Source organism: Centruroides sculpturatus, unplaced genomic scaffold, assembly GCF_000671375.1.
Source record: "Centruroides sculpturatus isolate CEXI.00-Female unplaced genomic scaffold, Cexi_2.0 scaffold103, whole genome shotgun sequence".
Lineage (NCBI taxonomy): Eukaryota > Metazoa > Arthropoda > Arachnida > Scorpiones > Buthidae > Centruroides > Centruroides sculpturatus.
The window spans coordinates 586,673-600,506 of NW_019384303.1; the positions used below are offsets into that span (position 1 = coordinate 586,673).

Genomic DNA, 13,834 nt, shown 5'->3' on the forward strand with positions numbered 1-13,834 from the left:
CCGGATGGGAGAAAAATCCCCAGGAATTTTTCGGGGATAATCCGACTGGATATGTCGGCCCCGTTCCTCACCACCCGGCAGCCCCATTGTGGGCTTGCTATAAGAGGCCCTCTTAGCATCCACAGGGCGGAAAGAGTTTAAAAAAACAACCGGCACGGAGAGGTAATTCAAGAACAAAGCAATTGGCATCGATCGCTTTGTTATTGTCTCGTTCGTTTTTCATTAGGTGCACTGAATCGTATCAGAAAAAACATTGTTTGACTCCACTGTATCTCAAAAACAAAAAATAGTTCCCATTTTTCTATTACATATTTGGATTCCTCATAGCAATTAATGGAAAATGGCAAAGTTTCATCAAAATCGAACCATCAAATTTTGAGACCGAACGCAATTTTGTAAGCCACATAGAAGAGGTTTCGCTAACGCTTCGCCTCAATTGTATAAGGGTTGTCGAGTTGTAGGCCATTTTTGAAACAGAAACTTCGGCTAGACTTCTAAAAAGTTCTTTCATATGTTATTGAATTATCTCATGTTATCCATTATATTAAATGACTTGTCAACGTTTCACATTTTCAAATAATGCTGAATAGGGAAAAAAATATTGCTATAACAACAGAAATAGCACGTACTATTAAGTCAATAATAATTTCTATCGTCCATTTCTGTGAAAAAAAAAATTGATTTTTTTTACAAATTTTTATTTTTTTCGATTTTCGGGTGATATCATTTTAAAATACTGATAGCTGCGAGTATCCGCTGATTTACATGGAATATTAATTTTATTTTAAAAAATATTTCATATTTTTGTAACTTTGCTAAATTTTATAATTTATTATTATTATTATTATTATAAAAACAGTTTATATTTTAAAAATAATTTATTACTGAGGATTTTGGGCTATTAAACTAATTTTTGTTTAGCCACAAGATGGCATAACAGTGGCGGTTAGTAGAAGAATATGGCGTCGATATCGATTCATTGTTTATGCTGAAGATATTGCAGAGGTGAAGTGTTTCACCTTTATTTTGTTTTGTTTAGTATTAGATAGACACTGCCGACATGGAGGAGATAGTAGCCGACGTTTGTGGTCTGAAATTCGACATCGAAATCGCTCTGGAACAACAATTAGGAGCGCTGCCATTGCCATTTCCTGGCATGGATAAGTCTGGAGCAGCCATTTGTGAATTTTTTATGCATGGCATGTGCAACAAAGGGTCAGCTTGCCCGTTTCGACACGTGAAAGGCGACAGGACGGTTGTATGTAAACATTGGTTACGTGGCCTCTGCAAGAAGGGAGATCAGTGCGAATTTTTGCACGAATACGATATGACTAAGATGCCCGAGTGTTATTTCTATTCCAGGTTTCACGCCTGTTCCAATAAGGAATGTCCTTTCCTTCACATCGATCCAGAAGCAAAGATAAAAGATTGTCCCTGGTACGATCGCGGTTTCTGTCGTCACGGACCCAATTGTAGACACCGGCATACTAGGCGAGTCATGTGTATCAATTACATGTGTGGTTTCTGTTTCGATGGACCTAATTGTAAGTTTATGCATCCTAAATTCGAACTTCCCATTCAGGATCCGGCGCAACAAGCTAAGAAAGCCACTATGTTATGTCATTACTGCGGTGAACCCGGTCACAAGGCTGCCGCTTGTAATAAAATGCCTCAGGAAATGAAAGAAGAGCAGCAGATGAATCGCTTGCAGACCATTCACACCATACAAAGTATCCAGACTCAGGTGACACAGTTATATGGTCAAGATTTTGGTTCCAAAGCTTATAGGCCCTTAGAACAAGTTACCTGTTTTAAATGCGGCGAAAAAGGACATTACGCTAATAAATGTCCTAAAGGACATTTGGCATTCTTAAGTACTGCTCTTCAGGGACAGGGTAATAACAATTCTCAAACCGCAATTGAACAATGATGTTTAATGATTTAATTTCATAACAAAAAAAAATGTTTTGTTTATCACATCACATTAGTTTTTAGGAAATATATTAATGAAAAGAATTCATAAAATTTTTCCAATTTCCATCTCACCACTTCGAATGATTTTTCTTTAATGTTATTTAAATAATTTTATATGAAATTTTTTAAACTAGTTAATTTAACTGAAAGAACAATTGTTTTAAAGGAAATTTGATAAAATACCTTCCTCACATAACATAATTTGTGTATTATTTTTGCAACATAAATCTTTATGCAAAAAAAATATATGGTCATTTAAGATTTAATTTTTTCTGTTGTATTTTTAAGAAGATTGCTTTTATATGTTAATGAGGATTTCTATACAAAATTCCAAAACAAGATGAATATTGCACAAGTCCATTTGCATATATGAAATTGTTCATTTATATATGTGTTACATGATTTATTGAATTAAAATTCCATAAACGGAACAGATATTCATTCACTCATACTTAAATCACTCAAAATTTTTACATCTTTCAAAAAAAGAAATCACTGTGTATGTTGGCAAAGTATATTTTTTTACATGTGCAATTGAAATAAAAGTCATACATCTGTTTATCAAAACTTATTGTCATCTAAATGATGATTTTAAGTGTAATTTTTAAAGTTAATACAATTTAAAATTACATAAATCTAGTATATTATTAGATCATAATTGTTAAGATATTTTTTATATATTGGAACTGCTAAATGAAGATGACTAAATGTAGTTAAGTGGAAGAAAAATCCAAAAAAAAGTTTTTCTGTTCTTAAGTTCAATTTTCTGCCGACAGATGGCTACAGCTGTACATCGGTTGAACAAGAAGAGTCATTTTGCTCTCTGGTATGAAAATTTTTCGATTAATGTTACTAGAAGTAAGAATAATTTGCTAAATATTATTTATTGCCGTGGTCTTTAAAAGGTAAAATAATTTAAATTTGCTAGATTTGTAGCTTTAGATATCGATTTTTATAGTTTAGATATTCTCAATGAATTCGTTTAGTCTGATGAAACAAAAGATAAGAGTTAGAGGAAAAATTCAGACTTTTTAAATTATTTTTTTAAATCGATGTAGATTATTTATAAGCCAAATTCTTTTTATTTAAAGTACCATTATAGAAACGAATCTTTTCATAATTAAAAAAAAAAATTAAGATTAAACAATAGAGCGCCATCTGATGTACAATTTTAAAACAATTTCAAATCTTAACACTTAATGTGTTACTTTTAACACTAGATTAATTGTTTATATCGTGATTTTAAGCAAAATTATCAAACTTTGTCATAAATAAGTACAGTAATTAGTAATTTGAATTAAATTTGCATTGTCAAATACAATTTTAATGCATATTAATGCTGATAAGAGTAAAATTATCTCAATTGAATATGCATATTCTATGCAATCTCGATGGATGAAGCCGTCAAAAATTACGCAGAACTACCTAGTATTTTTGACTGGGGTAAGCTGGAAAATCCACATATAGAATAAGAGCGTGGCTTTAAAACAGAGAATGTGACCATGTCTATAAAAGATTCCGATTTTGATCATCGACATCTGTTTGGTAAAAAGCAAAACATCGTCATCTTGAAGTAGCACATGGGGCTAATTGCATCAAACCAGCTGACCGTCTGTTGATACTTATTACCAACATGGACGATAAGTAAAAGCTGGCGACTACAGAATTCCATCAATCAGATTTTTTACAGCTGTAGCCGACAGTTGACATCAGAAATGGCTAAGTTTTATTTCAGAGCAGCATTGATTTCAATTCATTCCTTCTTCCCCAATCTCTTCTTCTCTGACTTACGACGAGAAATAAACTAGTTGAGAAATTGTAAAAATATACCATTTTTTCTTCTTCCTTCTTCGCATCTTCCTATTTTTTTTTTTTCTTTTCTTTTGTCTGTCCTCCGGAAAAGAATCGTTTAACTTTAACATTGTGTCTCCACCAAGAAGTCGTGTTTTTTCTTTAGTAATCTTCCGTGTAAATCTTTACAAATCTCTAAATATAAGGCCATATTTTAATTTTAAAAACGGGACTTTCTTCAAGGATTTATTCATGAATCACAGGAGGAATGATAATTCGTCTTTTATATTAACACTGAAAAAAACACTAGGAATTAAGTAAACAAACTCAAAATTTATTGCCTAGACAATAAAATTATGAAAGATTGGAGTTCATTGGGAAGGAAAGGAAAAAAAGTCAGTTTTTATCGAGTCGAACGGATGAAACATTTGCTATAAAAGTACAAACTATCCTCCATTCATCCGAATTAGTCAAGTTGGAAAAATATTGTCTGACTGGAGTTCAAATATGGACTAAGGTTTATGATGTTTTCTACTTTCTGTTATCAGTGCAACAGACTGATATCTTAATAAATAATGGCGGTCAATCCAAGTATCCACTACTAATCCACCATCACGTTTTCCTTACGGATAACACGTGAGACGAACCTCAAGGGAGAAAGCGTGACTTTGGATGTTAAGAAAACTGTTGCTGTTGTCCCGGGTCCCATCTTATTGCCAAAGACATTTGTGGTATATTTACGTCACGCCTTTGAAGAATTTAGTGCCCTCCGTTAAGTGGCGCCACATAGCCAGCGACTTACTCCACTTCTCTCAATAATTAATTGCCTATATAATTTCCAAAATCTGTTAAAGGTTTTACTGATGTTTCCCGTTGGATTTTAGTAATTTAATTTCGTGAAGATGGCCTAAACAACGCCTTATTTGTCGCGTTATTAGAAGCGCGTTAAGTTAGCCACGTTAATGGTGATTAATAGCTCAATTTTGCTTACTTTTTTTAAACACTCGAACATTGTAACTCTTAAAATATAAAAGTTCTATAATGGAAAATGAGCATGCGAGGCTTTAAACACAAAAAAAAAGTCCGATTTAATGCCGTAAAAACACGTTTATATTCGCTATGATCCCGCGTATACATGACTAGAAAGCGAAAATAAAAGCGGCAATAATTATGCTAAGCTTTAAAACCGATTACGATAATTGTGAAAATTGTTATTTTAATATTAACAGTATTTAAACTAGAATATATCGGGGATGTACGTCAATTTCGATTCGATAGAACACGCCCTTTAGCGAGAACGTGTGAAATTAGACAATGCTAATGACCAGAATAATGTTGAACGTCGGTAATGAGATAGACAACGAACAGATGTCACCTGTAAGCATTTGGGATTCTATCCTTGTCATCTCAAGTGTCACGACAATCAAGCGAATCAGACTCGTTTTGAATAACAAATTGCTACGAGTCACAATAAAATAGCTTCGACTGTTTCTCTACTACTACTAATCAATAGGAGAGAGACAGAAAGAGAGAGAAAGAGATAAAAAAAATAACTTTCAACTCTACTAAACTAAGGAGCTAATTGGATGCGGTAATTAAATGTTATCATTTCTTTTACATTTCTTACATTTTTGTGCATTTATTATAGAAGAAATGCCAATAAAATTTCTATGCGGGATGCACTTTTGGAAATTTGACTGCAGTAAAATGCATTGATCTAATTATTAAGTTAATTATTCTCTTCCTAAGCTAAATCTGACAATTCACTATAGAGACGAGTAAGTAGCAATTTTTTATTCTCTCTCTGTCTCTTTTTTTTTTAAATAAAATGACTTTTTATTCGTTAATTAAAATGCTAAATATAAAATATATACGGCGATTTATATTTTTAATTAAAGGAAAATAAATTCTTGCGGATAAATCGCGCAAAATGTTCGGTTTTTTACCATTAAAATCCGATATCTTTATAGAATAATTAAGAGTTTTCCGCGTATGCGTGGCTAATCATAGAAGAACTGAGTCATTTTTTTTAAACTTATTTTTTATTATTTTATTAATGTGAGACTCGCTTAAGAATCATATAAGTGCCCTGTGTACCTACTCGACAAATATTCATCGCTGTTTCACAAGATATCGCTGTTTTTGTCAGCCGATGATGAGTAATTGCTGCAGAAGCATTTCCTTCAACTGCAGAGCCGACATGTCAATGTTTAGATGCTATATATTCAAAAAGAAAACATCACAGTAATCTTCCCTTCTCTGCTCCAGGCAGTCGATCCAAGTTTTAAAATAATGGTATTTCATAAAATTATATTCCTATATATTCAACGGGCAATAATCCACGTTTTTACTCACCCAAGAGATGAAAATATGTAAAATCGTCCACCATGTTTTTTACTCCTGATTACGTTCTTGTAAGATCCTGAATCATCATCTGGTGAAGATAATAAGACCCTTCTCCTCTTCGACCAATTTCGAATGCCACTGTGAAATTTCTCCATTCAGATTATTGCTTTGTTCCATTTATTGAATTGAATTTTCATCGAGTAAACCATTTCATCCCAAAACTAATGCATGCAGAGAAAGTTTAAAGGAAGCGATCTTTCTATACAAGGTCAATACTTTTCGTTGTAACAATTTGCATTTTATAAAACAAGAGACTATTTTTATCCTATAATTTCCTAAATATGTTAAACTCGAATTCGCTGTAACATAAAATATAAGCGTCAGATGCTCGTTTTCACTTCACATAAACTATCTTCCGATATATCTCACCCTCCCTCAATCAAAAAAAATAAAATAAGCTGCAACAACTTCGATCAAGAGGTGTGTCTTCAAACAAACGTACTTTCGGGTGCATTTTTTTTCCAAAATAATCTATTTTTTTAACGAATTTTGTAAATTCGAGCGGTTTTTTAAGTAAAAAAGTGTGATTTAGTTTACTTGGCATATAGTTTCCTATGATGGGTGGCGTTTAATTAGTTTGTCACACGTCAGTCTGCACGGTCAAAGGTGAGAAATGTCACATCTGTTCTATGGACTCAATCACAACTTCTACCGCTGCTAGCAACATCATTCTGGTAACAGTCGACAGGTGTCGGCATTGTCACAACTTCCACTAGAGACTACCTGAGCATCAATGGAAGGCACGATTGCAGTCAGCAATAAATTAAGCTAACTATACAGCGCGAGGGTGATTAGTTAGAGAGGGATTTAACTGATTGGTAAACAATTGATAAACTGCCCTTAATTATACCTCCACTAGAGACTAACTGCATAATGGAGGAGGTCGGACAGCTTAGTTAGGAGAAGATTATTAAATTAAACTAGTACGATTGACATTTTGCAGCTAGGAATTCGAATTCGGATCGTGGAAACGGGCGAAAAATTGAAATTTATAATTATATAGCGGTTTAAATATTTAAATGAAAAGTTGGTTATGCTCGTATCCTGTTGATATGACGGCATAATTAGAGTTGGATGGATCAAGCTACAGGTCTGTCAATGTCCAACCTCAATGTCACGCTTGTGTTGTCGGACAAAGGGAGCGTAAAGCAATACATATATTTTTGTGTGTATGTCGTCATGGAAACGGTGGAGATTTAAGCTGTTGATGCATGTATAATAGGACGATGTGACAATGTCATAACTTACGTCAGCCATTACTCTGCTGTCTGTAATGTATTGAACGGTAGATATATTTTGTCATCAGTGACTGCTCTCTCTCAACCGTTACAACGTTGTTCCTATTATCCTAACCTGGCATTTTAAGTACTCTCGTACGATTGGTCGACCTTAACCAATTACAAAGTAGATGTTATACAAATTAAAATTTAGTTTGGGATCAATTTAGCACTAGATTAATCTTGTGCACAGTTATGGAAGTATTCGCAGGATTAATATATCCGCGCGGTGAGAGAGAGAACACACATCCTGCTCCTTTTACGTCCTCCACGTTTAACGACCGATGCAAATTGTATCGTGTCCTTTTAATATATATATTATATTAGCATGAAGCGAGCCGGATGAAAGGGTTTCGTCTGTCGATACGCACAACTCTTTATCACCCTCCGAGAACGGAAGGTTTTACTCGCTTCCTTCGATGCTCCTGGCAATAATAAGAGAGTCAACTGAATGAAATGCCGGAGGGGGGGTTGAATCTTAAATAATATTTAAAGCGTATACTTAATTTAAAATTCCTTCTTCATAATCTGAAACTCCGACTAACAAAACAAAATAAGAAAAGAGCAGCAACACCTGCTTGTAATTAGATGAAACACGGTATTAGAAATTCTAGTTTTCTGTCTTGCATAATTACGGTCTCAACTTTCATATTTTCCAATGGTAATCCCAGTCGGAGTGGGTAGAAGCAACTACATGATGATCGAAGCTAATCTAGCGCACCGACTGCAGCGCCTCTGGTGCTAGTCTCGGGAATTACGGACAGATCTCCTTAATCGTGTCTAACTTCCACTCACTAATTGTGTGCAGTCGACAGGGATTTTCTCTCTTAAGTCTCCCTGTCAACAAGTTGTTGCCTCACTCCCGCTTAAATTATTCCACTTCTTACAGTAACAACCTTCATTTTTTACCTTATACTTTTCATTAATCTTAATCAACTTAACAACTATTTAAATGCGGCTTTATTGTACTTCAATTTGCATGAAATAAATTCGCTCTACATCCGACTTTATCTACCGAGCGTTACGCCGTTATTCCGTCTTGAATTTTAAAAGAAAATTCCACAATTTCGTGCCTCTTCTGCGCAATTTTTCCCACCCCGAAAATATAATAAATTATGATGTAATTGTTGATTTAAAGATCAGTTTTAAGGTAATTTACTAGGAAGATAGAGGAGGAGGATAAGTTTTATTTGTCGGATTTGCAGAATCTTATAAGATGCTACAACTCCTCCTCCTCCTCCTCCTCCTCCTCCTCATCATCATCATCATCATCCAAAACTGGTTCTTCTTCCTAGAAAATTACCTTGAATAGAACTTTTTCTTATAATATATATATGTATAATAATAATATAGAACATTTTAAAACGATTAATAGATTTTTATGAAAAATATTAAAGTTCATAGAATAAAGATATATGAGAGAAGGTAGACGGAATTAGTGAAACGTGACTTCGATCCAGGTCATTAAAAGTCGTCTCATGTGTTTGTTCGAATATTAAGTAGCGTATTTTGTATTGATGATGTGTTTTCGAGAATATTGATGATTTTCGTCCAAAGTATGGACTCGCTTTAAGATTACGACATCATTAATTTAATTGGCGAATAAAAACCTCGATGTGTGAAACACAAGCTCATTAAATGCGCTCGGACATTCGTGAGTGATAACCTTATAAACCATGGCGGTTCGGGACCAGATTAACAAGTGGACTCCTCTCCAACACCTCCATGAATTATTGTTATGCAAAAAACATTTCCCTTGTATTTATGAGCTATTTAATGATGTAGTGCTCACTGATAAGAAGCGCTATGTGCAGACTTAACAGCGATGAGAACTCTGTTTCTTCTTAAAACACGCGTGTTTTCAGCCTAATTTTTAAAATGTTTTTAAATAAAAATATGTAAATTCTTTATGTATATAATATTATTATTTCTTAGAATATTATTATTTTTAATTTAGAAGAATATAGAGCTCACTGATAAGAAGCTCTGTGTGTTCAGAGTTAACAGCGATTAGATCTGTCTTTCCTCTTAAAAAAAAACTGCATGTTTTGAGCATAATTTTTTAATTTTTTGAAATAAAAATATGTAAATTGTTTATGTCTACGATTATAATAATTGCTTAGAATATGATTATTTTAATTCAGAGCAGTTTCGATATAAAATATGCAACGTATAAGTACTGCACAATAACATATCGGTTATACTTCTGACTTCAATAATAATTTCATGATAATGAGGAATATTTTTATGGTAATCGTGTGAGATAATTAGGGAATACTTATAAAAATCACCTAGAAACAATACTCGACTCATACATTATACAGAATTACCAATGCGACTAAATTAATTCCTATCTTTACGTAGGATTTGCAGGGGGTTGTCGAATGACGATGCCTCAAAAACAACATTGGCCAGAGCTCTACTAGGATGATATTATGTGTTTGGAAGGGTATCGAAGGTCTTCTAACGTAACATTAGAGTATTATGTTAGAAATTTAATATTTAGCGGCTCTGTTGGGAAGTGGAGACATTGCCTGCGGTAGAATAGATCAACCATCGGATCAACATAGACTTTCATAGATTGAGCCAGTTGCTGACCACTCCTCACCTGGTTAAAACTATTATATTACGCTTGTGGAATTTCCAGCTTTGTATGTGACACAGTAATGGCTATTAATGAATTTAATTTACGACCTACGCTAATTACACCATGTTTCCTAGGTTGCTTAGCAACAGATGCGCATTAATAGTCACCTGCCCAGTGGACGGGAACCCCCTATCCATTCTATTGAAGGCAAACTTTGTATATAATTTGTTGCAGTTTCTATATTAAGAATTCCGAAAGTTGATAAATTTTAATTAAGTGCATAGGTTTTTACAGTAATATCGTACGGGGTTATAATCGCTCATCCTTCCTATCCGGATAAATAATTTAAAAAATGATTTATTTTTTTTTTCTTTTGTGGGGTATCGAGCAAATTAAGTGTATGAGGGTATCGGTTTTCCTTAAATGATTCGCACGGGTAGTGCCAGAGATCAACATTCTGTAGCTGGACGGATCAACTGTGTGTACATATATTTGGAGGGAAGAGAAATTAATGAGAACGGGTCCTAATCAGCACGAGACGATCAAGGTCAGATGTCGCGCGCGCGAGCTACACGTCCCGAAATGACACGGCAACAGTCTCCACTGTTATTCCCGCAGGGGACGACGTGATCAGAAAGATACTGACATAGCTAACTCTAAATAAATATTTATTTGTGTTGAAGTGTCTAAGATAAACAACGTGTCTTTCCTACTAATGCTTCTTGTCAATAACGAGTGGGTAAAGATCGACTGGAAGTAACGCAAATTGTAACAGATCGAAAAGCAGATCGAAAACGAGAGACATGTAAATGGTCGAGTTGTCAACCACCATTTTTTATCTTTTGAACGTTCTACGGCCAAATTCAAGTGCTGCAGGTTGACAAAGTCCATAACTTACTCGACGCCTTTGGGACGAGAAAATAACGGTTAGAGAAAGAGACAAATTGTTGGAATTGTGTCAGGTTTGATATCAAAATAACGCCATTTTTTATTCTTTGGTTTCGGTTGTTTTCCCTTTTCCTCTTCGTTTTTTTTTCCTTCGCATTATAAAAGTTAATCGCCGTTTTTCCGGGCGTCGATATTTGTCCAAACTTCTCCCTCCTGTTTGCTTGGCAGACAATGCTAATTCTGTCGCTCCTTTCTGCTTGCCACTTAATGCTGTTGTTGTTGAACGTAATTACTAGATCCTCATTTAAGAAAAACTTCATTAAGTTGGCGTATAAATTAATTAAAATTCATAAATTTTATCGAGAAATAAGCATCTTAGAAAAGTCTCGTCATCTTATTTCCTTATATTCATCTCATCCTATTCTTCCTCAATAACTGGAAACAGGTAGGAAAACTTAAGAAACAATAATTAAATTAACGTGATCACGTAGAAAGATGCATGAAAATGTAAGGAATAACAATTAAATTAATGTATTCCCGAATTTAATCCTTAAGCTTTGAAAAAAACTATGACTTATCTCTTAAATTATTTCACAGCATCTTCTTTAATTCTTTCATTCTTCCATTAAAAAATCATTACTTAACTATTAATTTTTAAGAAAAAAATCCAGGATAATTAATAAATTATCGAAAAAATTTACTTAAAATGACCATTAATTAACGATTCTAACATAATTTTTCTCTCATAGAAAAGGTGTAAAGTAATGTATCACAGTTACGCGTAAACATAAGTGTAGAGAAAAATCTATAGGATAAACAAAATTCGAGGATAAAAAAGCCATTAAAATAAGAAAAAGAGGGAGGAATATATATATATTTAAATATTGAATGGTACAATTCAATATATTTTTCATAGTTATTAGTTTAAATTTAACTGCGTTTTGTATTATAAAAATGGACAAAAATTGCATTGTTAAATTTAAAATTTTATTCGAAAGATATTGAAATAAGTAATATCGGGTAAGAATTTTATTCGTTTATAAAATAAATAATGATTTCGATTCGTATTTACATTGGCTATAAATGTTAAAAAGAGATTTCGATAAAATTGTATCTCTTAAAAGTGACCAATAAACATAAATGTTTCAATTATTTATGATTGCAGAACTTCAAATATTGTAATTTTAAATTTAAAAAATAATAATAATACTTTAATAAGAAATTTATTTCATAAAATGTTTAATAATTAAAATTTCTAGAAGATTTGTTAGAAAGTAATCTTGTGATTCTAACAAGAATATTTAATTTATAACGAATAAATAGAACAACTTATAAGCTAATTTCTATAGAAATTTGAATATATTTTAAGTAATTTTTGGCTGCAAAAAGAATATTTAATTCATAACGAATAAACAGAGTAAATTATAAACTAATTCTTGCAAAAATTAGAGTAGATTTTAGGCAATTTGGAGTTAAAGTTGATGGAGCAAGAAGTGAAAAACTTGGTTTGAGTCGTGTACAAAATTTGAGTTTCGATCGGACGGACATCTCTTAGGAACTTTATCGATTCGTCAACGGACAACCAACGGATTGCCCTATACAATCATCATCTTTAATACTGCCTTTACGGACGACATTGTTGATTTCTATCTAAAGGTCGAATTCCAATTGATATTTTTCAACAGATGCTATTGTTCCCTCGCATCTTTATGCCATTTGATTGTTTAAATAAGATGAAAAAAATTAAACTAATTCTTTATTTAAATGCTTTAAAAACTTTCTTAATAACATTATTTTATTAGAATGAATACTTTTGAATAGTAATAATTAATTAAATTGGCAATTTATGTAATCTTCCTTATCTCAGTTTTTAAGCGAGGGATCTTCTTTCCATTGTTGATGAATCTCTTGAATTATAAATCTAGTTATTAATCCTAAGAATTAAAATAGGTTTAATGGTGTTTTAACTATCGCAATGAATTAAATTTTAAGCAAAGTAATCACTTTTCAAAATTTATGATATAATAAAATAATAAATGGTAAATAACATTGATGTAATTCAAAGTTGTATTAAGAATTTCAGGATAATCCACGTTGAAGTGTTCGATTTATTTAAGAATTGTAATTATAAATTATGTATTTTCTACAGAAATTTTAAGAAATAACATAAATTTTTTAAATAAAAATGCCATTCATTTCTTTTATGAATCTTATAATTTATTAAGATTTCGAGTGTAATAATCATTCAAATTTGAGCTTCAATATTAAGAGAGAAATGATTTAAAGAGACTTGAATTCGTTTCCTGTGTTTTTATAACTTAAATTCCATGGTTAATGTAGTTATGAGAGCCTATATTATATGTAATTATACATAGAAGTTACGCTTAGAAGTACATTCCTTTAAGAGTAATTCAATGTAATCCTTTCCTTTCGAATTAAAAAAAAAAAATGTTTTATGTAGAACAATCTTAACTTTTTAAAAATATTTAATTACTTTATGACCAATTCGTAAAATAATTCGTCTTAAAAATATAAAAATTACACAGATAATGTCTACTTTTCCTACATAAATGCATCCTATGTTGTGATTTCATCCGCATCTTCCTTAGATCCATGATGTCTTCTGGAATCCGTTATCTTTAAAAAAAAGAGAAAGCCATAAGATTTTCTTACGAGATTATCTTCTCTTTTATTGATTAAGGATCCACAGGATCGCGAATCCACTCTTAAAATAGACAAGGATTAGTTATCAAAGAAGAAAACTGCATATGAATCCCATAGATTAATATAAGAAAAGAGTTTATTTTCTGAAATGGATGATAAAAGAAATATTTATAATGTAGTTTTATTAATTTTTAATCATAAATATTGATTTATTACATAATATCCTAACTTATTATCAGTAAAACTG

General features: G+C 32.3%; 1 protein-coding gene across 1 annotated transcript; it reads left to right on the forward strand.

Moving 5' to 3' along the window:
- The first annotated feature begins 933 nt into the window (after positions 1-933).
- On the forward strand, positions 934-2,057 carry LOC111617131 (cleavage and polyadenylation specificity factor subunit 4-like). Its single transcript, XM_023358495.1, has one exon. It carries the CDS (start codon positions 1,061-1,063, stop codon positions 1,928-1,930), a length of 870 nt encoding a protein of 289 aa, XP_023214263.1. The 5' UTR covers positions 934-1,060; the 3' UTR covers positions 1,931-2,057.
- The last annotated feature ends 11,777 nt before the right edge of the window (positions 2,058-13,834 follow it).